Here is a 25,083-nt window from a genome sequence, read left to right as displayed (position 1 = left end):
TTCACCTTGACTCCTTAGTGTGAGGTTGGGGTCCCTCCTGGGCCACCTCCCAGGCAAGGGAGGCCATCCTGAAGGACTGCCGCAGCCACGTGGCCTGATGCCTGCTGCGGTCACCCGTGCGTCCTCCCCTGCCCGGTCCATTGTGGGATGTGCCCTGCAGGTGTTGTGGTCCTCGGCAGAGACCGACAGGCATTTCTCACTTGTTGTGGGCGCCATGGAAGGCCAGCCTTCGCGTGCCACTGCCTCCTTGGAGGAAATCCCTCCCTGTCTGCCGGTGCGTGCTGGGGGAGAGGCTGTGGGGAAGCTTTGCTGTGAAGGGGTTTTGACGTAGGACCTGAGGGATGGAGAGGGGCCTGCCCAGGGGCGGGGCGCGTGTGCAGACAGCTGTGCCGAGGTCAGTGAGCCAGGAGAGCACCTGCTGCACTGTCAGGGAGGCCCAGGGAAGCAGAGGGCCCTGCCTGTCTGGAAGTCCTGGTTCTCACCCAGCTGCTTGGTTCGCGGCTCCTTGGCTGCTGGCTCCATGCTGTAGAGCTGGCTGCACTCCTTGGCTTGTGGCTGCCTCGCTCAGTCCTGCCGCCCTGGTTAGTCGCCCTCTCCTCTTCTCTAGCACACGCCCTCCCTCCCCTGCATAGGATGCTGGGGTTAGATTTGGGGCCCCCTGTGATAACCCCACGGGACCCCCATCTCAGGATCCCTAACTTGGTTGCCCCTGCAGAGTCCCTGTTGCCTTACATGGTCACAGGGGCAGCAAGGTGGACGTGAGCACCCTGGGCAGGGTGAGCCAGCCTAGCCCCGAGGCCCCTCCCCCCCTTCCTCAGTCCACCCCGCCTGCCTCCTTGGCAGCTGCCCCCCCCACAGTGTCCTGGGTGGGCACCCCGGGGACAGGCACAGCTGTCTGCTGAGTGTCCCCTCCTCCCCCACTTCAGGGACATGCTCAGGGCTCTAGTTCCTCTGTAGGACCCAGGAGCAGCCCCCATCCCTGCCTTCCTGGAAGTGCAAATTCTTCAAAAGGAACCTTCCAGAAGTAGCTGTTGAGACTGAGGCCGCCTCCTAAGGACTACGCCCTGACGTGCATGTGCGTGTGTGTGTGTGTGTGTGCGTGTCTGGTATGCAGAAGGGGCCGTGCGTGCGTTGTCTCCATGCACAGCTGTCGCGGTGACTCAGAGCGCCACTTACTCCTCCCCCACGCTGGTCTCCCGTCTGGAGGCCGCCTTGCGCCAGGCTGTGCTCTCCCTGCCGTGCCCCTGTGAGCTGGGGCTTTGTGTGGTCACTTCCTGGGATGTCCTCTTAGCTTAGCTCCTGAGCGCGCAGCTGCGGACAGCTGCTTGTTTCTACTCTGTCATCTCCAACAGCATCGCCCCGATGTTCGTACGTGTATCTCGGGGTCCTTCAGAGACGTACACCAGGGAGCACGTGCCAGATCACCTCTGTAGGGAAGGCTGTTGCCATTGGCGGGACCTCTGCCCCTAGGTTTCCCTGGATGGGGCTTGTAGTGTGGAGGGAGGAGTTAATTGGAGCCCCCAGGGGCGTGGCCTTGTCCCCTCCTGCCCACAGCGTGCTGAAGCTGCAAGCCTCTGCGTCCCTGGTGTTGTCCCCGGCTGTGCAAGGCGTTCCTGGGGAAACCTGATGGGACATTTTCCAACCGCCTTTTAAGTTCTAAGTGATCATCAGGATTCAAAGGGATGTTGAATTAACTATTGCTGTTTTAGTTGGATGCTCTTTTTTTAAGATTTATTTTATTTATTTGAAAGAGTTACAGAGAGAGGTAGAGCCAGAAAGAGAGAGGTCTTTCATCTGCTGGTTCACTCCCCAAGTGGCCACAATGGCCAGAGCTGAGCTGATCCAAAGCCAGGAGCCAGGAGCTTCTTCTAGGTCTCCCACGCAGGTACAGGGGCCCAAGGACCTGGGCCGTCTTTTACTGCTTCCCCAGGCCATAGCAGAGAGCTGGATGGGAAGTGGAGCAGCCGGGACTCGAACTGGCGCCCATGTGGATGCCCCAGTTGGATGTTCTAAACTGCAGAACTCCAAAGTGCGTGAGCTTGGAAGGAGAGGTCTCCTTCATGACAGGGCTGATGGTGATGCCGTGTTTTCTTTCTTTTTTTATTTTAAAATGCGATTTTTTTTTAAGATTTATTTATTTATTTGAAAGTCAAAGTTACACAAAGATAGAAGGAAAGGCAGGGGGGGGTCCTCCATCCGCTGGTCCACTCCCCAATTGGCCACAAAGTTTGGAGCTATGCTGATCCGAAGCCAGGAGCTTCCTCCAGGTCTTCCCATGTGGGTGCAGGGGCCCAAGGACTTGGGCCATCGTCCACTGCTTTCCCAGGCCATAGCAGAGAGCTGGATAGGAAGTGGAGCAGCCGGGACTCGAACTGGCGCCCACATGGGATGCCGGCACTGCAGGCGGTGGCTTTACCCACTACACCACAGCGCCGGCCCCAGATGCATGTTTTCTAAGTGCGGCCTGAAGACCACAGCCGTCAAGGTGTGTTGGTGGCCTGGCCGTGCCTGACCTTCGCTTTCTGAGCAGAGCGGCTGACTGCCCTGCGTGTGCTGCCTGCGAGAACCCACGAGGCCCTGGGAGGTGGTCAAATGAGAGCAGGTACTGGCGGAGAACAGCCGTGACAGCGGCCACAGGAAGCCCCCGCAACCAGGGAGAGCCCTGCAGCCCCATGCCCAGCTGCTCAGGCCTCTGCCACCGGCGCCTTGGGGACAAGCGGGTCTGAGAAGCTGCCCTGTGATGACCCCTCATTGCTCAATCCCAGGAGTTGGTGACCACACATGAGCTGGCTCGGGCATTGACCTTAGCCAGTCCCACCATGGCTGCCCGTCAGCTGCGGGTGAATGCATCGCCCTTTGCAAGTGGGCCTGGTGGCAGGCTGGAAACTGGAACCCGGGGCGGGGCGCTGGGTGGAAGCCCCGTGGAAGTTCAGAGTCTGAGAAGCTGCTGTCCTTCTCCCCAGGCCTGGCGGTGGGGGTGGGGGCTTCCCTGCATCCACCCTCTAGGGCCCAGGACAGGAGCAAGGTTTGAGGGTGAGGGCAAACGGCCAGGAGACTGCCCGTGCAGACTGATAGAGGGGGCGGTGACAGCCCCGTGAGCGAGGGGCTGCGAGACCCTGGCACGGTCAGGGCTGTGGGTAACGAAGCACGGGTGTCCAGACAGTGAGCACAAGTGGATGAGGCGTGTGTGTGAGTTTTCTCTTTCTTCCGTGGGCACTGGTCTGAGACAGCCTTCTCCACGGTTCAGCGCCTTTTGTAAAATCTTGCTCGTTGCACCGTTGTGGGGCCCCGGCAGGTGCACGGCACAGTGCCAGGCGCTGAGAAAGCTGGGGGATTAGCTGCGCCCGGCAGGCTCTCTGGTTGATTTGCCCACTCCCTCTGGGTCTGAGTAAACAGAGAGGATAGGTCGGCCATCAGGCTCCCCATGACTCGTCCTTCAAGTGGTCAGTTAGCAGGAGCTCGTGTGCTTCTGTCTTGTGATAGAGGAGGGCGTGGGATGTGTGGTTCCTCTGCATTCTCCTAATTCTTAAAGCACTTTAATGAGAAAGGCAAGAAGTCAGGCTTTTGTAGGATCACCTCGAGAGACGCCGTTTAGGTGAGAGTGTGTGCTCAGACTAGAGGTGAGCCGGCTCTCCCCGCCTCAGGAGACAGACGTGGTGCCCGTCCTGCTCTCACTGTCCTGAGTTGTACCCTGCCTGTCAGCTCACAGATTTTAGGGGTGCAGGCCGGTGAGTTGCCACAGTCACAAACACCTCTATAAGCAAGACAAAGAACGTTTCTCTCTCTCTCTCTTTTTAAAGATCTGTTTATTTGAAAGGTAGAGTTAGAGAGAGGGAGGGGGAGACAGAGAGTGACCTGCTGGTTCACTCCCCAAACGGTCACAACTGCCAGGGCTGGCTCAAGCTAAAGCCAAGAGACAGGAGCTGCATCATGGACTCCCAAGTGGACGACAGAAACACAGGCACTTGAGCCCTCATCTGATGTCCCCCAAGTGTACCGGTGAGGAACTGGGTCGAAGCGGAGTAGCTGGGACTTGAACCAGCGCCCTGATGTGTAAGGCAGGGGTCCCAAGTGGCGGCTCACCCCGCGGCACCACAACACCCAGCCCATTGATGATTTAACAGTGTCCTGCTGTACTGCCACCCTTCAGTGTTTTCTTTTATTACTCCATCTTTCAGTAATAGTTATCCCCGTGGTACGGGTAGCTTAGGGATTCCGCAAGGACAAGACTCCTGGTGTTGTAGCAAGCGTTCGGTGCAGAGGGAAGATGCCTCTTGAGGTACCTGCGTGCCGTCTCAGAGGACGTCAGAGGGCCTGGGTTTGAGTCCTGGCCACATTCCTGATCCTATTTTCCCGCTAGTGCATACCCTGTTAGGCAGCAGGTGATGGCTCAAGTTCTTGGGCCCCTGCACCCATGTGGGAGGCCCACATGGAGTTCCTGGCTGCCGGCTTTGGCCTCACCCACCCCAGGCTATTGGCAGGCATTAGGGGAGTGACCCAGCAGATGGGAGATATCCTTGTCTGTGTGTCTCTATGGCTTTCAAGTAAGATTTTTTTTTTTTAAAGAATCTTGCTATTTTGTCCACTTGGATATCCCAAGTATCTAGTGCAATGTCTGACACTAGTAACTGTTTAATGAATGAATGCATTTTAAGTGCTTTGTAGTGTTCGGATATATGAATCTGCTAAGGCTTACTCATCTGTTCTGTTGCTGGGGGTTTAGGTTGTACTTCTTCATGTCTCCTTGTGCACCTGCATGAGAGTTACTTTTAGGAAGTGCTGGGTCCTGGGGTGGGCACCTGTGGGACCTGGTTGTGTATGGCTGAGTTACTCCCCGTGGTGACAAGAACGAATGATACCCTGCCCCCCTCCTTGCACCCCTTGCTGCAGGTGGGAGTTCCCGTTTCGCCATGTCCTCCCAGCACTTGATGCTATGGGGCCTTTTACACTGCTTTACATGTTTAAATTAACATTTCTTGCCCCCGATAGGAACTCCTTGCGGCCCGGGAGAGGACACAGTGACAGCCGCAGGACTGTGTTTTATACCAATGAGGAGTGGGAGCTGCTGGACCCGCCCCCCAAAGACCTGGAGGACCCAATGGTGCAGGAGGACAAGAAGAGGCCGGGCCCCGAAGGAAACAAAGGTGTGAGCGAGCGCCGTGGGCGTCTGCGGGTCTCTGCTGCCCCAGCCTGGAGACGGGCAGATACTCCAGTGGGGCACAAAGCCGGGGGCTTGCAAAGGTAACTCTTAGAAGAAGAGGTGGAATACCCAGAAGGCCCGGTGCTCGTTATGGGAATGTTGATTTAAAAAAAAACAACAACAACTTGGGCTGGTGCCATGGCTCACTTGGTTAATCCTCCGCCTGCAGCGCCGGCATCCCATATGGGCACCGGGTACTAGTCCTGGTTGCTCCTCTTCCAGTCCAGCTCCCTGCTGCGGCCCGGGAAGGCAGTGGAGGATGGCCCAGGTGCTTGGGCCCTGCACCCGCATGGGAGACCAGGAGGAAGCACCTGACTTCTGGCTTCAGATCGGTGCAGCACTGGCCGTAGCGGCCATTTGGGGGTGAACCAACGCAAGGAAGAACTTTCTCTCTCTTTCTCTCTGTCTCTCTCTCACTGTCTATAACTCTACCTGTCAAAAAAGAAAACTCTTTATCTGAGTTTGGAATGTGCATAAGAGAGGAGAGCGTGGTATCCCAAGCCCTGGGCTCCCGTGGTCTTGAACCCAAGGCCTCTCTGCCTCCCTCGGTCTGCCCTGTGCTCCCCTCCCTGCCTCCCCCATCAGCTGGGTTATTTTGCACTGAGCCCCAGAGTCAGCCGTCTGCCTTGTCAGTGTTTGGTAGGCGTCTCAGAGACAGTGGCTTGCTTCTGCTACGACCACAGCTCCAGCAGCGACCCCGCGTCTGTTCCGCGTCTGCGCACAGTCGGGTTGCTCCCAGGGGGATGGGGCAGTGGCCTCGCTGTGCTGAGGGTGCCCCTGCTTGGACCCCTGCGGCCCAAACGGCTCTGTCTCTTCCCGTCCCTCACCCTTGCCACCTTTGCTGAAGGGGCCTCGTCGTCATGCGAGGGTTTCCCACATGTGGGTTTCACAGCTGTGTTTTGGGGTTCATTTCCTTCATGCTGCCCGGGCTCAGGGGTCACTTGTGATTTTGGCAAATGTCCCCGTGGGGCTGGAGATGTGCTGAGTACTCGCTCTTGTGACGTTCAGGTTGGGCAGGGTTTAGGGTTGTAAGCTTGATCCATTCATAAAATTCCCCGTCAGCCTCTTGCCTAATGCTTCTAAATTTCATTTAGAAGGGAGAGAGAGAGATCTTCCATTTGGATCACTCCCCAAATGTCTGCAGCAGCCAGGGCTGGGCCAGGCCGAAGTCAGGAGCCCGGAACTCCATCCCAGTCTCCCACGTGGGGGGCAGGGCCCCAAGTACTTGGGCCATCACCTGCTGCCTCCCAGAGTGTGCATTAGCAGGGAGCTGAGTGGGGAGAGGGGTGGAGATTCAGGCCCAGGCCCTCCGATAGGAGATGTGCGGGCGTCCCAGGTAGTGTCCCGCCCGCTGCACCACAACACGGCCCCGTTGCCTGATGCCCTTAACAGCCGTTTCGGGAACTCACTGAAAGAAACACTGACCCCATGCCCTGGAGAGAGCTTTGCCGCCATTTGCATGGGGAGGGAGCCTTGCTCTGCTCCCCAGGATCGTGGTGTGGGATGTGTGGGCCCATGGGCCACGGCGCACACTGTGGCCACATCCCCCGTGCTTAGCCACCTAACGCCTGGCACGGGGCGCCCGGGAGAGGGGCTCACGTGAACTGGGCGTGCTCCCTGGAGGGGAGCAGTGGTGGGCCGCGATTAGGATTTCTGAAAGTGAGCGCTGTTGGCTCCGACTCAGCTGGAGACAGAGAAAGCGAAGGGGCAGACGTGAGCGAGAATGGGAAGGGAGAGTCCATAGAGCTGAGGCTCGGGGGGGGGGGGGGGGAGAAGCCCAGCACCGGGGACGGTGTGCTCCTGGCAGGGAACGGCTGGTCCCTTGGAGAGGGGGCCGGCCTCAGAGTCGCAGACGGAAACACCTGTGGACTGGAGCCTCTTGGACTCGGTTCCTGGCTCCTGTGACGGCTCCGAGACAGTCAGCTCCGGGCTGTGCTGCCTGTGTCCCTCCCGGAAGTGAACTACCCTGCCTCGTCCTGTTCCCCTTTTAAGCTTTTCTTTCTGCTGTTCCCCTATTTTTATGTAAACTTTTAACTGAAGTGTAACGTAGAGAAAAGTCCCCAAATCAGACACATAATAGCTCAAAGACTTGCTTCAGGGTGAGCGTGCCAGGTCACCAGCGCTGGCTTTGAGAGTGAGGATGGCCCAGTACCAGGAGCCAGCTGGGCCCAGGCCCCTGCAGGCACCGCCCCACCTGGCAGCAACTTAGTTTGTAGCTTAGTTTTGCCTGTTTCCAACTTTATATAAATCAGCCCTGTGCAGGGTGTTCTCCTTTGCGGCTCTTTGTATTTTGAGTATATATTTAAATCTGCCGGCGCCGCGGCTCAGTAGGCTAATGCTGTGCCTTGTGGCGCCGGCACACCGGGTTCTAGTCCCGGTCAGGGCGCCGGATTCTGCCCCGGTTGTCCCTCTTCCAGGCCAGCTCTCTGCTATGGCCCGGGAATGCAGTGGAGGATGGCCCACTTGGGCCCTGCACCTGCATGGGAGACCAGGAGAAGCACCTGGCTCCTGGCTTCGGATCAGCGCGGTGCGCTGGCTGCGGCGGCCACTGGAGGGTGAACCAACGGCAAAGGAAGGCCTTTCTCTCTGTCTCTCTCTCTCACTATCCACTCTGCCTGTCAAAAAAAAAAAATTTAAATCCACCTGTACTAAAATTTATTTGAACCCCACAATATTTTTAAATACTCGTTTTTAAGAGAAAAAAATGAGTATTTTAAATCATGCATTGAAATGTTTTTACAATTTTTTTTGACAAGCAGAGTTTTAGATAGAGACAGAGAGAAAGGTCTTCCTTCCCTTGGGTCACCCCCAAAATGGCCGCTTCGGCTGGTGCACTGCACTGATCTGAAGCCAGGAGCCAGGTGCTTCCTCCTGGTCTCCCATGTGGGTGCAGGGCCCAAGCACTTGGGCCATCCTCCACTGCACTCCCGGGCCACAGCAGAGAGCTGGACTGGAAGAGGAGCAACCGGGACAGAACCAGTGCCCCAACCGGGACTAGAACCTGGAGTACCGGCGCCACAGGCAGAGGATTAGCCTAGTGAGCCGCGGCGCCGGCTTGTTTTTACAATTTTTAGAAAACATGTTTTGGTGCGTTTTTATAAAGGACAGACGAGTAAAATTAGGAACCAAGAGACCCTTGGCTGTCTGTGGTTGTCCTTGGTGAACAGATGGTGGCCTTCTGAAGAAGGTCCAGCAGGGGCATCCTCTTCGGGTCATCACCTATCAGGGGCGGGATCCTTTGTGCTGCCTAGGGCCACTGGGTGCTATAGCATCACCCATGGCCATACCGAGTCCTGGACTTCAAAAGCAGCCTGCTATAGATTCACTGAGTTTTGAGTCCCACCTGCAGGGCTAGACCACGTGATTTGTGGGCAGGACATTCCTCACCCCTGCTGGACCAAGGGGGGCAGACAGCAGTCCCACCCCCACGTTCTCGGGGAGCACAGTTTGCAGGGTGCTTTGCTCTGTGGCCTGCACGTAACGCCGTCTTGTTTCTGTGTAGGAGTGGCTGGCTCGGGATTCCCCTTTGATTTTGGACGGAACCCCTACAAAGGAAAACGCCCTTTGAAAGACATAATCGGGTCCTACAAGAATCGGCACAGCAGCGGGGACCCTGCCGGCGAGGGCGCGTCAGCGGGTGGCGGCATCGGCAAGCCGGCCCCCGACGTGCAGCTGCAGGTGCAGAGCCAGCAGGAGGAGCTGGAGCGGCTGAGGAAGGACCTGGCCAGTCAGAAGGTAGCCGGTCCCCCCCCCCCCCCCCCGGCAGCAGGGAGAAGGACCACGGGCCATGGGGGAAGGCCGGGTTTGTGCTGCCCGGGACCTTTGTGGGGCCAGTTTTGTTTCCCCAAGAAGTGCTTGTCTCCCAAGATTTCATGTTGCCATGGCCACCAGCTCAGCCTCCCCGCCCCCTGCCCTGCATTTATAAGGAGGGCGAAGACCCCTCTAAGCGGGTCAGGGGAAGGGGCCGTCTCCTGCCCCCAACACTGAACCCCTCTAAACCCAGCTTCAGCCCAGAGTCGTTGACCAGTCGGTCAGGGAGCTTCCACGTCCCGTTACACAGCGCGGCTGCTTCCTGAGCCGGTCATTCCTGACGGCCGTGACCGCTCAGCAGCCGGGTCGGTCCCAGAGTGCCGACTGCATCCTCGCCCACCGGGAGCTGTTGCCCATCGCAGGGTGCACGTCCGTCCGGCCCGCTTCCCAGTATTGTTCTCTGCTGCAAATGCCGTCTGCCTTTCTGTCTTGATAGCCTTCGAGAGGAAGCTTGGTATTAGAGATTCTGGCAGAGCCTGAGCCTGGCTCGAGTTCTGGCCGCGGTTCCGGCTTTGCTGTCGGTGGTCACCGTGCCCCTCCCCTCCCCCACAGGAGCTCGTGCGGCTGCTGCAGCAGACGGTGCGCTCCTCGCAGTATGACAGGTACTTCAGCAGCAGCCGGCCCGGGGAGGGCGTCCCCAAGGGCCTGCTGGTGCTCCTGCACCAGAAGGACGACCAGATCCTGGGCCTCACCGGCCAGCTGGAGAGGTGCGGCCTGGAGAGAGAGAGCCTGCAGCAGGAAGTGCGCACACTCAAGGGCAAGGTCGGCGAGCTCAACGAGCAGCTGGGCATGCTGATGGAGACCATCCAGGCCAAGGACGAGGTCATCGTCAAGCTCAGCGAGAGCGAGGGCTGCACGTCTCCTCCCCCGGCGGGGCCTGGCTCCCCCCTGGCTGCCCCCGCCGGCCACGACCAGCTGGAGGTGGACAGGCTGAAGGTGAGAGGGCGAGGAGCGAGGTGTGCACACACACATACACACACACACAGGGTGAGGGCGAGGAGCAAGGTGTGCACACACACACACACAGGCTGGAGGTGAGAGGGCGAGGAGCAAGGTGTGCACACACACACACACAGGCTGGAGGTGAGAGGGCGAGGAGCAAGGTGTGCACACACACACACACAGGCTGGAGGTGAGAGGGCGAGGAGCAAGGTGTGCACACACACACACACAGGCTGGAGGTGAGAGGGCGAGGAGCAAGGTGTGCACACACACACACACAGGCTGGAGGTGAGAGGGCGAGGAGTGAGACACACACACACAGGGTGAGGGCGAGGAGTGAGACACACACACACAGGGTGAGGGCGAGGAGTGAGACACACACACAGGGTGAGGGTGAGAGGGAGAGGAGTGAGACACACACACACACAGGGTGAGGGTGAGAGGGAGAGGAGTGAGACACACACACACACAGGCTGAGGGTGAGAGCGAGGAGCAGGACACACACACAGGCTGCGAGGAACGGGACACACACGCACACACAGGCTGAGGGTGAGAGCGAGGAGCAGGACACACACACAGGCTGCGAGGAACAGGACACACACACGCACACACAGGCTGAGGGTGAGAGCGAGGAGTGGGGCGCACACACACCCACAGGCTGAGGGTGAGGGCGAGGAGCGGGGCGCACATACACACACACTCACACACTCCCTGAGCAAGCCGTGGCTCTCTGCAGGCCGTGGCCTCTGAGCCAGTGTGGGTGACAGAAGAGCAGCCAGCCCTGTGTGTTTTTGGATTCTTTTGATGAGTAGAGCAAGACCTATAGTGTTCTTTTCTTTTTTTTTTAAACAGGACTTCTTTTTTTTTTTTTTTTAAGATTTTATTTATTTATTTGAAAGGCAGAGTTACAGAGAGGCAGAGACAGAGACAGAGGGAGAGAGGTCTTCTATCCACTGGTTCACTCCCCAAATAGCCACAATGGCCAGAGCTAGGCCAATCTGAAGCCAGGAGCCAGGAGCTTCTTCCGGGCCTCCCACATGAGTGCAGGGGCCCAAGGACTTGGGCCATCTTCTGCTGCTTTCCCAGGTCATGGCAGAGAGCTGGATGGGAAGTGGAGCAGCCGGGACTGGAACTGGCACCCATGCGGGATGCTGGCACTACAGGCGGCAGCTTCCCTGTGCCACAGTGCCGGCCCCTTATTAGTGTCCTGAGAAGCGTCCCTGGAAATGCACCCTTAGTGCCACCGCTTGTGTTGCTTGGCTCATTGTGAAGTCTTGCCCCTCTCCCGCCATCAGGCAGCTGAGGCTTCTCTGTACCCCCAAGGACGTCCTTGTCCCGTGGGACCTGTGGAGGCTGTCTCTCGCCCCTCCTCTCTGCACAGCCTGCCACCTGCTCATGCCCCACACCCACAGCTCAGCTGGGACAGTCTGACACCTCCACAGGAGGATGGTGGTCTCCTCCCAGTGTCCTCTCTGTGCTAGAGCTGGGCGGGGGGGGGCAGATTCCAGACCAGAGTGACTCTTCACATTGGGCCTGGGGTGCTGACCCGCTGGTGAGGTAGAAGGCAGGGCATTGGGTGCAGAGGCGGGAGCTGGGGGGCCTGGGCCGCTGTCAGTGAGGCCAGAGGGGCCTCAGAGTCCTCGCTGGGGGCCTGGGGGATCTCAGAGTCCTCGCTGGGGAGGGCCTGGGGGGCCTCAGTCCTCGCTGGGGGGCCTCAGAGTCCTCACTGGGGGGCCTCAGAGTCCTCACTGGGGGCCTGGGGGGCCTCAGAGTCCTCGCTGGAGGGCCTTAGAGTCCTCGCTGGGGAGGGCCTGGGGGGGCCTCAGAGTCCTCACTGGGGGGCCTCAGAGTCCTCGCTGGGGGGCCTCAGTCCTCACTGGGGGGGGCCTGGGGGGCCTCAGAGTCCTGACTGGGGGGCCTCAGAGTCCTCGCTGGGGGGCCTCAGTCCTCACTGGGGGGGGCCTGGGAGGCCTCAGAGTTCTCGCTGGGGGGCCTCAGTCCTCGCTGGGGGGCCTCAGAGTCCTCGCTGGGGGGCCTCAGTCCTCGCTGGGGGGCCTCAGAGTCCTCGCTGGGGGGCCTCAGTCCTCGCTGGGGAGGGCCTGGGGGGGCCTCAGAGTCCTCACTGGGGGACCTGGGGGGCCTCAGAGTCCTCGCTGGGGGGCCTCAGTCCTCGCTGGGGGGGCCTGGGGGGCCTCAGAGTCCTCACTGCCTCTGGTTCTCGAGGTTCTGTTGGAGAAGCTGTCCTTGGGTGCAGCCATTCACCCCAGACAGGTAGCTACGGATCCTACCTGCCCCAAAATGTTCCTCGCTGGCCACCCACTTCCTGCCATTAATTTGGCTCCTGGGGAGTTTGGCCCCTGGGGTGGAGTTGATCCTGGAAGGGCAAAGGTCGAATGCACGACCCTCACACCTGGCGGCGCCTTCCAGGACGGTCAGTGGAGTGACCTGATGACTGCCAGGCGCGCCCGAGACCTCGCAGCCGGTTCTCAAGTGCAAGTTCAAAAACAAACACTGGTGGGATGTGCACGTGGTCTCCGACACCCACTGGATACGTGAGGCCAGAGCATGCATTAAGGAGAAACCCGAGACAGCAGGCAAAACCTGATCTTAATACTTGATGCTCATACTTCTGTCTACTATAAAATAGTCATTTTTTTAAGCTTTGGTTAATGTTGCCAGTAGAAGTCTGTTTTATGTGTGTATACAACCTTGAATATGCCTGACCTTTAGTATATGTGGGTGCTTCAAAAAGTACTTGGAAAATGTAATTATAAAAGGTAGGTTTAGGGGCCAGCGCTGTGGTGCAGCGGTTAAGCCACGGCCTGCGGTGCCGGCCTCCCACGTGGGTCACTGTAGATGCGTGTGGTCTTTCCCACATAAGGAGAATAAGTAAAAATGAGAACTGACGGAAACTGTCGTCTCTCTAGTCAAAAAAACAAAAATTAAGGTGTTGCCTTTATTTTGATACTCTTACAATGAATAAAATCTGTGCAAAAATTCAGGAAATAAGACCTATTTATTTAGTTATTCCTGTTATCAGTTGAATTGCCACCCTTGAGTAATTATCGCCCCCATCTCCTCCAGCATCCGTGCCAGCCTCCTGCTGCGTGCGCAGCCTGTAAGAAAGTGGCCGTAGCTCCCAGGTCCTCAGCGTAGCCGGGCTGTTTGGGGGCGGGGCAGCGAGATGCCAGTTACATAAGGAGTCAGTGTTCAGACAGTGGGAACTGATGTGTTGTTGTTGTTGGCAACAGGATAATCTACAAGGATACAAAACCCAGAATAAGTTTCTCAATAAGGAGATTTTGGAACTCTCAGCTCTACGAAGAAACGCAGAAAGGAGGGAGCGGGATCTGATGGCCAAGGTGGGTCGCCTGGACAGAGGGAGGGGTGGGACAATGGGATAGGTGTGCCTCTTGTTTTTTTTTTTTTCCAATTTATTCGAAAGGCAGAGTTACAGAGAGAGGGAGAGACAGAGAAGGAGAGAGATCTTCCATCCTCTGGCCCACTCCCCAGATGGCCGCTACAGCCAAGGCCAGGGCTGGGCCAAGCCAGAGCCAGGAGCCTCCTCTAGGTTTCCCATGTGGGTGCGGAGCCCAAGCTGGACTGGAAGTGGAGCAGCCAGGACCTACAGCTGCACCCACATGGGGTGCTAGCGTTGCAGGTGGCGGCTTAATCTGTTTAGGCACAGCCCTGGCCCTAAAATGAGCATGGTTTAAAACCAGTTCAGGGGGCTGGCACTGTGTTGTTGTAGGCTAAGCCTTCACCTGCAATGCCGACCTCTCTTATGGGTTCCGGTTTATGTCCTGGCTGCCCACTTCTGATCCAGCTCCCTGCTGTGGCCTGGGAAATCAGTAGAAGATGGCCTGGGTCTTTGGTCACCTGCACCTGTGTGGGAGACCTGGAAGAAGCTCCTGGCTCCTGGCTTTGGATCAGCCCAGCTCTGGCCTCTCTGGCCATTTCAGGAGTGAACCAGGGAATGGAAGACCTTCCTCTCTGTCTCTTCCTCTCTGTATTTGTAACTCTACCTCTCATATATTTAAACAAAATCTTAAAAAAAAAAAAAAGTTCAGCCTGGTGCTTGGAAGGAGATGGCTTCCAGTAGAAAATATATTTAATACGTGTTGCACGTAGAGCTGTGTGCTCCATCTCACCAGCCTATGATGGAAACACAGACGCAGCCTCTGTCTGTACAGATGCATGAATGGAGATCTCGGGAAAGGGAAGTGCAATTGTGAGGTCCCCCAAAGTGAGGTGATCGGGGCTTGGTTTATGCTATGCTGTGGGTCTGGTGTCTGTAGGGGAGGGGCGGGGCCCGGCAGGGCTGTGTGAGAGCAGGTGTGAGATTCTGGCTGGGAGGGGCGGGTCAGCAGTGAGGGCGCCTGGTGCAGCGTGCGCACCCTCTGTAGATTTTGGACAGACAGCGCATCTGTCCACACCTGTTCCTGAGTGCTTTCCAGACTGGATTTGATTGTTTGATCCGTGGCAGATGGGAGCTAGTCCTGGGGCCCAAGTGGGTGTAGCGTGGGGTGGACACTCGTGGCCCATGTTCATGTGGCCCAGCCTGCCCTTGCTGTTGGCACCTGGCCTAACATCTGCAGCTCACCCCAGCCCTGCCTGGAGGAGGTCACATGTTGCCGTCATCACCCTGCAGTGGCAGACCCCCTAGGAGGAAGAGGGGGGCCGTGGGAGGCCATTTAAACACAACAGACGGCCCGAGACGTCAGTCGACCCCCTTGTCTCTGGCGCTGTCTCCGGCCCACTTCCCAGTGGCCGCGGCCTCCGTGCGCCGATTGCTGGAGGCCCTCGGGAGCCTTTCCCTGCGCCCGCCTGGGCGGAGGCCCTGACCGCCACTTCTCTCCAGTATTCCAGCCTGGAAGCCAAGCTCTGCCAGGTCGAGAGCAAGTACCTGATACTGCTGCAGGAGATGCAGGCGCCAGTGTGCTCGGAGGAGCAGGGCCCCGCGCGGGAGGTCATCGCGCAGCTGCTGGAGGACGCCCTGCAGGTGGAGAGCCAGGAGCAGCCGGAGCAAGCGGTCCTGAAGCCTCACCTTGTCAGGTACGGGGCTGGCGGTGGCCGGGCTGTCGCGCCCTCCTGACCTCACCTTGTCAGGTACAGGGCTGGCGGTGGCCGGGCTGTCGCGCCCTCCTGACCTCACCTTGTCAGGTACGGGGCTGGCGGTGGCCGGGCTGTCGCGCCCTCCTCCTGACCTCACCTTGTCAGTTACGGGGCTGGTGGCGGCCGGGCTGTCGCGCCCTCCTCCTGAAGCAGCAGTAGCCGTCTGCAGAGAACCGCACGTCACACTGGGTGTCTCTGGGTGTTGCTCTCTGCAGCAGCCAGTGGTAGTACAGGGCCTCGGCCTGGGTCTGGGGGCTCCGGACTTTGCCCTGCATGCCGCGTCAGGGCAGCCGTGCTTCCAGCCCCTGCTTTCTCCTGGGGGGGCCGTCTTCCCAGGGGTGGGGAGCATGTCTCCTGACCTGAGGCATAGCTGCACCCCTGGTGGGTTGGGAGCCCAGGGGTTCCGCTAAAACCAAGGAAGCTGCCTGGTTGCCGGATGCCTGGCTCAGAACCCACGGGGCATCTGGTGGGAGCAGGGACACCCTCGCCCCTAGCACACTTGGACACACAGCACCATGCAGGGTTTCTCTTTTGGAAATCACGGACTCTGGACGCCCAGAGTGGGTCCTGCACTAGGAACCCTCCTGACTTGGCTTCTGAAAACAAGACTCATGAAGCATCAGTGCACGCAGAAATCCGAATTCCCTGAGCGCATCCCGCCCTCTGGCTCCTCCCCTCTGCCCCTCCCCGGGGTACCCCGTGTCTGGCTCTCGCTGCCTGCAGCCTCCCAGCTTCTCCCCGCACTCCAGGCCCGGGGAAGCCTTGCTTCAGCTTGACGCAGTCCTCCCTCTGAGCATCCAGCGTGTGGCCCCCAGGTGGCACTGAGAGATGTGCTGCCGGCCCGTGCGCAGCTCCCGCACCCAGAGCTCCCAGGTGCCGGGTGTGGATCCGCAGCGGGTGTGGACAGGTGTGGAGCCCAGGGCCGCGCAGCTCGGGGCTGGCTGGACAGTCACGGGTTACAGGGGCCGGGGTACGGACGTCCCTGGGGACGTTGTTCTGCCCACTGGCGCCCTCATTCCTCTCGTCCCTAATGTCTCATCAACACCTTCCTCATCTCTTCACCTCTTACGGTGATGCCCCGAGACATAAAGTGCATGTACGTCTGCGTGTGATCGATAAACACAGCCTTGCTTTGCGGTACGGCTTGCATTCCTGTGTTTTTCACGTGCGGGGTTTTTAGCCATCTGGAACCCTGTCAAGAAGAGGTCGCCTTTAGTTCTTTCCACGCAGGCAGCCGGTTGTCCTAGCCCTGTCGAGTGAGAGGGAGGTGGCTTTGATTTTGCAGCGCGCACGCTGGAGTGCGCGTGCTGGCTTCCAGTCCTCTGCCCTGCTTTGTTGGCCGTTTGCCAAGCCCCCAGCACTTTGATTTGTCTGCTTTTGCCCCCAGCGAATACGACATCTACGGGTTCAGGACCGTGCCCGAGGACGGCGAGGAGGAGAGGCTGGTGGCCAGGGTCCGCGCGCTCGACCTGAAGACGCTGCACCTCGCGGAGCACCAGGACGTCTCCACCGGCGTCAAGTGGGAGAACTATTTTGCGAGCACAGTGAACAGGGAGATGGTGCGCTCCCCGGAGCTGAAGAACCTGATCCGGGCCGGCATCCCCCACGAGCACCGCTCCAAGGTGTGGAAGTGGTGCGTGGACCTGCACAGGAGGAAGTTCAAGGACGGCGCCGAGCCCGGCTACTTCCAGGCCCTGCTGCAGAAGGCGCTGGAGAAGCAGAACCCGGCCTCCAAGCAGATCGAGCTGGACCTGCTGCGCACACTGCCCAACAACAAGCACTACTCGAGCCCCACGTCCGAGGGCGTCCAGAAGCTGCGCAGCGTCCTGCTCGCCTTCTCCTGGCGCAACCCGGACATCGGCTACTGCCAGGGCCTCAACCGGTGGGTGCCGGCCTCCCGCGCTCCGCGGCCCAGGCGGGGGGTGGCTCCCGCACTTCCTGTTTGGCCAAGAAAAGCCAGGGCTCTGCAGCCGGCTTTAGTGTTCCAATGTCCCTGGTTCTGGCCCGATGGAGGGAGACGCGCGTGCTTCCGCGGAGCGGCGAGAACACGAAGTCCAAATCCGGGGAGTCTCTCCTGTCGCTTCCCTGCCCTCGTGGCAGCCGGGTTTTGATCCGAGGTTTGAGTTCGTTACTGTGGAGTGCGTGCAGCGCGGGCTCGCGGTCACGCCCTGTTTGTGCAGGGTCTCTGAGAGTCAGGAGGTCGCCCCCGACAGTTCGTCCTCTGATGCGGCTTAGCCCTCGAAGGGCCTAAACTTGTTCCCTGTGGACGGGGCCTTCCGTGGCTCTCACACTGGCAGCCTCTCCCCTGCTCCCGGGGCAGGCTCGTCGTCCGCTCTCCACGACGCTCCTCCTGCCACCGGGCGCTTCTTACCACACGTCTGCTGCCCCCACTCTGCTTGACCATTCGTAACTGTAGTTTCTGCCTTCTGCTGTCCCTGCAGCCGTCCACGTACGTTCCTCTCTGGGTAGTGAACGCGGAAAGCAGGGTTGCAGGCAGTGGAGATGTTGCGAGCCAAGGGTGAGAGCCTGGGCCCCAGGGACCGCCACCTGTGACACGGGCATCCCCTGTGGGCGCCCGTTAGAGTCCCAGCTGCGCCACTTCTGGTCCAGCTCCGCGCTGAAGCTCCTGGGAAGGCAGTGCAGGATGGCTCAGTGCCGGGGCCCCTGCAGCCCTGAGTGCTGGCCCCACTGCTGCGTGCCGCCCTGCAGACGGGGGCCGTGTGCAGCAGGACGCAGCGTCCTGAAACGCCGCGGTCCCCGGGCAGCGCCTGCGTGTGCCCAGGAAAGGCAGGAAGGGGCTCCCGCTGCTCCCGACAGTCCGCGTTCACAGAGGAGCCTGCAGACGGACCCGCCTGGTACAGCCGCGTGCGTCACCTAAACCCACACTTCCCCTGGTCCCTGCTCACTGGGCAGATTCCTGGAGGCGGGATCCTCCGAGGGATCCGGGCGGACGTGAGCGTGCCTGTGTGGGCAGCAGGGTGCCAGTGCCCTGGCGTGCTGCAGTCAGTCCCTCGGACAACCGAGGCTTTCCCTCTGCACCGCCCGCCAGCCGCAGTGCCAGTGGAAGCCTCCCAACTGCCGCTCTCTGTTGGGGTTTTGCCTTTGGGGTCCTCAGTGCCTGGCCGTGACCCTGAGCGTCCAAGTCTCCGTAGACGCATGGTGGCTTCCTCTCGCGTGGTGGCTTCCACTAGGTGACTCGGGCCCCTCCTCCCAGAGGCCCCCCGAGCTGGGGCTCTGCCGAGCCCTGGCGTCCCCGGCTGCTGTGGGCCTGGCGTCTGCACCTGTGCCTCCTGGATCTCTCTCCTCCACTGCTGGCCAGCTGTCACCCCTGCTGTCCCATCCTGTCCAACCTGAGGCGTCCCTGGTCCTGGTCCCCTTCTCCCCTTTTCATTTGAGATGAGTTCGGTACAATTTAAGGGGGAAAACCACAACAGCTAGCAGCCTCTGAGCAGGGGCCCGGGGTCGCTGTGACCGATGCTCCTGGCTTGGTGCCGCGGGCCGAGGCCCCAGGGTTTTGGCCTCTTTCTCTCGATGCCGCCATGCTCGTCGTCCGGTCTCCGTTGCCTGTGAGAGAGAGACGGCTTCAGCGGGCCTCTCGGTGGCGTCCGGGGGCCAGGGGCCAGCGCTCACCTCGTCTGTCCCTCTGCTTGCAGGCTCGCGGCAGTGGCCCTTCTGTACCTGGAGCAGGAGGACGCCTTCTGGTGTCTGGTGGCCATCGTGGAGGTTTTCATGCCGCGAGACTATTACACGAAGACCCTGCTGGGATCCCAGGTACGTCCCAGCCGCCCGGTGGCGTGGAAGGGGGACCCTGCGCGACCTTCGCAGGGCAGGCTTGGAGTCCATGGCATCAGCGGCTGTCCCTCAGGGACCGAGTGGTGGCCATGCACAAGGCCCTGTCGCTGTCCTTGAGCTAGCTGGAAACAGAGGGGGAAGGGCCGGGTCTTGCAGACCTGACGCTGCCTTCACGGCCCGGCACCCCCTCCCCAGCAGCCGCGTCACAGCCCGAGGCACTCGGCACCTCCAGGACGCGGCTGCCGGGCGGGATCAGCTGTGCCAGGAGCTTCTGCTGGGCGCGGGTGGGAGCTGAGAACGGCAGAGGAGCCCAGCCCGGGAGGGAGCAGTGGGGAGGAAGTCAGATACCTGAGGTCCAGTGCAGTCCTGCAGCCGAGGTCGGCCTCCCCCAGGGACAGGCCCCTCACTGCCTCCTGGGGAGGAGTGCGGTGACTGGGACCAGCAGTCACCTCCTGCACTGCAGTCTGAGGCCAGGGGCTGGGAGGAAGGTGTGGCCACAAGAGCACAGGGTCTCTGTCCCGTCTGCCACAGTCCCGGCTCACAACCAGAGCCGTGGCCCCTGCAGCCCAGGGCGCCTCTTCCCCAGGCTGCCCAGGGCCACCACTGACCCCAGCTGCACTCTGATCTTTGCTCTGACTCCCAACCAGCCGGCCCCTCACATGTCCAACCTCCAGGGGCCCCTCTGTCCCCTGACCTGAGCCAAGCCCGTGTGTGCCTGCTCCGCGGTGCTCGTCCTGCTGGGGTTCACACCCGAGCCTGGCCCCAGAGCCATCCTCACTGTGCCGTGCCGTGCTCGGTGCTGCAGGGATGGACTGCAGCCCAGCAGGACACACCAGCAGGGGACAGGAGGGTGGCAGGAGGGGTTGAAGGGTTCCTCCCCTCCCCCGTCGTGGTGCTGCCCCTGGGGGCGGCTTGGTCTCCATGGGACCTCCACCTGCTCCCCTCCCTGCCCCAGCCCAGGGCTGGCGTCCGGCCGTGGCCCTCCCTGGGCTGCCTCACGGCAGCTGTGGGCTTCTCAGCGCTTCTGTCACAAGAACAGCTGGCCCCTGGCTAAAACCTCACAAATATTTAGACTGCTCCCCACTTCCTGGTTAGACTGAGTCTTACTTCATACATGGGACTGCAGAGAGCTTGTGGGAAGTGGAATTAAAGGTGAGTTTATTTTGGCGAAGAGGCTTTAGAAACCCATGTGTAGGGGTGTCTCCTGCCTTTGGAGGGGCCACACCCCGCTTCCTGTCCCCCCTGCCCCCAGTAAGTCTGAATCCTGTAGGACATCGGGTGCGCTACCCTGAGGATGGGGGTAGCGGTGTGTGTGCTGTCGGCCCCAGAGCTGTGCTTTGCAGACCCCTGCCCAGCTGCCCCCCGCCGGAGCCCAGCGCCAGGCCCCTTGCCCGCAGTCACTGCAGCCCAGCCGCCGGCTCTCAGCTGTGCCGTGCTTCGAGTGCACGCTGTGTGCCAGGACCTCACCAGGCACGGGCACGGAGCTGAATGACACAGTCATCCCACGTCCGCCGCGCTCCGAGGGGAGGGGCCGGAGCAGAGGCTGGGGCCAGCGTTCCCTGGCAGGCTGCTCCTCGCCAGCCTTCTGCCAAGGCCCCACAGCCTCCAGACCCAGGCCGTCTGCCACCGGGTGGGGGAGGGCTGTGTGCCTGGCTCTTGGCCCACCTCAGGGCCAGCGTGGAAGTCCCAGGCTCTGCGCCATCTCCGGGCCGAGTGGGCTGTGGTGCCATCCCTTGCTCTCGGGGACAGCCATCCTCGCTGCTTGGTAACCACTGGTCCCTATTGCCAGGGCTGTGAAGTGGGGACAAGGGGCCGTGGCGGTCTGAGCGTGAGAGCACCGTGTGCGGGAGGGGTGCGGGGGGGGGGGGGCGCAAGAGACTGAAGAGGCCGTCGGGTGTGGCTTGACTTGGACCTGTGCCCTGTTACATGTGGCAGCTTCACCCGCTGTGCCGTGGCGCTCGCTCCTGAATTGGTAACTGCAGAATCATTATGGTGGCCCCCGTGACCGGCAGCTGCCAGGCTGCTCCGCCTCCACCTGCCTCTTGCCCCCTCTGCGGAGGCCTGGGCTCCAGGTGTCGGTGCTGTTTCTCCTCCAGGCTCGGCCCCGCGATGCTCGGGGCCTCCAGTTGCTGTCACGGTCCCTCCTTTTAACTCCTGAGGTCATGGTTGAAACTCATCCAGCCGTCGCCGTGCCTGCCTGACACAGAGCAGCAGTGTCCACCCTGGCTCAGGCAGTTTAACCTTCACACTGGCCTGGACAAGACTCAGAACTGGGCTTGGTTTTAAGATTGATTTATTTATTTTTAAATATTTATTTACCTGAAAGGCAGAGTTGCAAAGAGAGGAGGGAGGGAGAAACACCGAGAGGTCTTCCATCTGCTGGTTCACTCCCCAGAGAACCACAATGGCCAGAGCTGCACTGATCCGAAGTCAGGAGCCAGGAGCTTCTTGCGGGTCTCCCATGCGAGTGCAGGGGCCCGAGCACTTGGGCCATCTTCTGCTGCTTTCCCAGGCACATTGGCAGGGAGCTGGGTGGGAGTGGAGCAGCCGGGACACGGCCCAGTCCCCACGTGGGATGCCGGCACCACAGGTGGCAGCTTTACCTGCTGCACCACAGCGCCGGCCCCAGGACTTGAGAACTGTTGACAACGTCCCTTGCGCAAAGCTGCCCAGCCAGTGAGTGTGGGAGTAAGACGCAGACTGGTCCTCGCACCCCTGCCCCCGCCACCTGGTGAACACGCATTTGTTGTGCGCTTGGCGTGGAGGTGTCACCCTTCCTCTGAGACGCTGTGTCAGCTCTCCTGTGCCTGAGAGAGGTGGAAGGCGGGCTGTCCTGCGGCTCTGCTGCATCCGTTTCCACAGGACGTTGGAGCACAGTAGCTGGTCTCAGGCTGTAGACCCCGCGAGCTGTGAAAAGGGACCCCTGCTGTGCACCTGCTGGGTGTGCGTCCGGAACAGCTGTGCTGGGTGTTCCCACACTCAGCCTCTGCTCCGTTGCCATGGCAAAGCCCACACCTCCCTTTGCTGCCCCCGCAGGTGGACCAGCGGGTGTTCAGAGACCTCATGAGTGAGAAGCTGGCCCGGCTGCACGCCCACTTTGAGCAGTACAAAGTCGACTACACCCTCATCACGTTCAACTGGTTCCTGGTGGTGTTTGTGGACAGCGTCGTCAGTGACATCCTCTTTAAGATCTGGGACTCTTTCCTTTACGAGGGACCAAAGGTGGGTCTGCTCGGCTCGGCGCTGGGCCCAGGGCGTGCGCGGGGAGTGGCAGCAGAGGTTCCCACGGTGCCGGGGCCTCGGCAGTGCCGGGTGCAGCTGGCGAAGGGCTGGGGCCTGGGCGACAGCAGCCGTCTGCTCGTTCGCCGCAGCAGCCAGCCCACGCTTTACGGCTTGAGATTCCCCGTCTGTCGAGAGGTGGGGCCTGTTGTGTGGCTGGGGAGACGGAGGCCTGCAGGTCTATGGGGGCGGGCCCGGGCCGCCAGCTGCAGAGCCTGACTGCCCACGAGGCTCCACACTGGTCTCGTAGGTGTTTAAAGGTGAGTTTTCTACTGAGCGTGTGGTTACTGCCTGAGCCCACGCCATGTGGCTCAGAGTCCCAGGGCAAGGGCCCCTCTCAGCCTCCTCGGCGGTCTTCGCGGGCGGGTTCCCTGCCTGTCTGGTGTCCTGGAGACAGTGCCGTGGCAGGGGTGCCGACCTGGCTCTGGGCGGTCTCGCACAGTTGCACCAGTGATTTGCACAGCAGCCCCCGCGACGGATGCGTAGGATGCACCAGTCTCCGGCTACGCCGCGTGTGCCCTCCTGACACGTCTGTCTGGCGTGCAGGCGTGGGGGGGGGGGGGTCAGTCGTGGAGCAGAGGTGCTGGTTCTGACGGGACACCCGCTGGCCCTGCAGGGGGGCTTCGTGCTAAGTACCCCGCGTTCTCCGTATCACCTGGGCTGCCCTCTGAGCGGGGTTGAAGTGTCCGCAGGAGACCACAGCCAGGCGGGTGGGGGAGAGACGGCTCTGAGCCCCGTGGACACTGCTGTCCACGCAGGCCCCTGTGGCCGAGGTGCGGGGAGAGCCGATCGTGCCGCAGCTGCCTGAAGGGGCCTCCGGCACCATCACCCAGCAGCCAGGCAGTAAAGCAATTCTCTGCCCATTTCCAGCCCCGGCTTCCTTCGTGAGGTGGAAGCCGTGGAGTGGAGCTTTCCAGAGTCTGGGAATTGGGCAAACCTGGCCTGCATTTATTGAAACGTTATTTCAAGGCAGGCATTGCAGCCGCAGTTCAGACACCCGTGTCACTGTCGCCGCGCGGGCTCCGTTCCTGGCTCCGGCTCCCAACTCCATCTCCCCGGCAGTGGGGACGCTGGGAGGCAGGGTCTCTGGCTTCCAGCTTCAGCCCAGCCCTGGTTGCTGGTCACGCGGGCCTTCGGGGGCGTGAGCCAGCCGACGGGAGGTGTTTCTCTGCGAGGTCCCCGCTGACGAGCCTGCCTGTCCTCCCGCCAGGTTATTTTCCGCTTCGCCCTGGCGCTTTTTAAGTACAAGGAGGAGGAGATCCTGAAACTGCAGGACTCCATGTCCATCTTCAAGTATCTCCGCTACTTCACCCGCACCATCCTGGACGCCAGGTGAGCCGCCGGGCCGGGCCGGGCAGTGGGGTCATACATGAGGGCCCAGCCCTGTCCCCGATGCCCCTGTGGGGAACAAGGCCTCCGCTGACCCCAGAAGGCCTGGGAAACGGGGCTGGGCGGGGCGGGGGGGCGGGGCAGGCGTGTGAGCAGTTGAGCAGGCTGGTGCCGGCCGAGCGGAGCTGGGCTGTCCAGGCCCTTGTGGCTGATGCTCAGACTTGGGCCTCATCCAGGTTGGTTTAGGATCTGCCTTGGGAGTGGGTTTTTTGTTTTTGTTTTTTTTGTTTTTGACAGGCAGAGTGGACAGTGAGAGAGAGAGACAGAGAGAAAGGTCTTCCTTTGCCGTTGGTTCACCCTCCAATGGCCGCCGCAGCCAGCGCGCTGGGGCCAGTGCACCGCGCTGATCCGAAGGCAGGAGCCAGGTGCTTCTCCTGGTCTCCCATGGGGTGCAGGGCCCAAGCACTTGGGCCATCCTCCACTGCACTCCCGGGCCACAGCAGAGAGCTGGCCTGGAAGAGGGGCAACCGGGACAGAATCCAGCGCCTTGACCGGGGCTAGAACCCAGTGTGCCGGTGCCACTAGGCGGAGGATTAGCCTAGTGAGCCGCGGCGCCGGCCCGGGAGTGGGTTTTTAAGGCAGTTTGAGGCTTGCAGGTCCCGCGGCAGCGGCCTGGTTTTTGCCGTGAGGAAGAGGGTTATCTGAGGACATTTGCCGGTGACAGATGGATTCTGAGTCTGGGCTCGAGCCCCCGCACTGGCTCAGGATTACCCGGAATGACAGTAAATGAACTTCCAGGGCTCCCGACCCTGCCCCGCCCAGTCTGGGCCTGTGACCCATCAGTGTGGTCCCACAGCGCCACCTTGTGGGTGGCTCCTGGTGCCAGGAACCCTGCAGTTGGCTTGAGCCGCAGGGGGGCCGGGGATTCACCCCGCCTGCAGCAGGGGGGCTGGGTGCCATGGTGACTGTGGACACACAGACGCGGGGGGATTCATCCCGTCTGCAGCAGGACTTCCACTGGCACCGAGGGCGCTGGGCACCGTGGCCTGACCTCAGCCACGGGGCAGGGCAGTGTGGTGTCCCCTGCTCCTGGCCTCCGTCAGCGCTGTGACTTTGGGCATTCCCTTTCTGTAGTGGACAAGGGGTGGACAGCTCAGGCGCTGGGTCTGTGGGGCCTGTGGGCTCCTGGTGTCCAGCCCCGGCCCTGTCAGGGTCGCCATGCCCAGCCCGTCTTGGTCTCTGAGAACCCTGCCTTCCAGGACACGTTCGGGATGTGGCCTTTGAGTAGAGCCAGGCCCTCTGACCTCTCGCTCTTGTGTAGGGGCGTCATGAATACAGGCCCCGGGGCTGACCGGAGGGGGACGAGCCCCTGCTGTCGGGAAGCAAGGCCTCCATGTAGGGCGGACCGGCTTCTCACGTGTCCTGGGGCCTGGTTAGTGCCGGAATCCAGGGCCGGGCCTCGGGGGGCGTGCGGCTCTGTCTGTAAACCACAGTCGTGGCCTGGTGAGGCGGCCACGCTTCCGACCTCCCCGTGTCCGCCGGGGCCTCCACCAGCAGTGATGTGAAGCCCTGACGCTGCGTGTGTGTCCGAGGTCTGTGTCCTGACACACACACAG

At 60.8% G+C, this 25,083-nt stretch overlaps 1 protein-coding gene across 4 annotated transcripts in view; it reads left to right on the top strand.

The window, feature by feature from the left end:
- The window catches only part of TBC1D2B (TBC1 domain family member 2B), a 64,686-nt gene that overhangs the window by 37,103 nt on the left and 2,500 nt on the right, over window positions 1-25,083 (top strand). For all 4 annotated transcript variants that reach the window (XM_051834568.2, XM_051834569.2, XM_051834571.2 and 1 more), the window contains 9 exons: window positions 4,990-5,144; window positions 8,703-8,935; window positions 9,563-9,946; window positions 13,204-13,314; window positions 14,814-15,007; window positions 16,455-16,949; window positions 18,721-18,838; window positions 21,896-22,081; window positions 23,349-23,470. In XM_051834568.2, coding sequence (XP_051690528.1) covers window positions 4,990-5,144; window positions 8,703-8,935; window positions 9,563-9,946; window positions 13,204-13,314; window positions 14,814-15,007; window positions 16,455-16,949; window positions 18,721-18,838; window positions 21,896-22,081; window positions 23,349-23,470 — 1,998 coding nt within the window. The remainder of the gene's footprint in view (window positions 1-4,989; window positions 5,145-8,702; window positions 8,936-9,562; window positions 9,947-13,203; window positions 13,315-14,813; window positions 15,008-16,454; window positions 16,950-18,720; window positions 18,839-21,895; window positions 22,082-23,348; window positions 23,471-25,083) is intronic.

Source organism: Oryctolagus cuniculus, chromosome 12, assembly GCF_964237555.1.
Source record: "Oryctolagus cuniculus chromosome 12, mOryCun1.1, whole genome shotgun sequence".
NCBI classification, from domain to species: domain Eukaryota; kingdom Metazoa; phylum Chordata; class Mammalia; order Lagomorpha; family Leporidae; genus Oryctolagus; species Oryctolagus cuniculus.
This window is presented reverse-complemented; position numbering and strand designations above follow the sequence as displayed.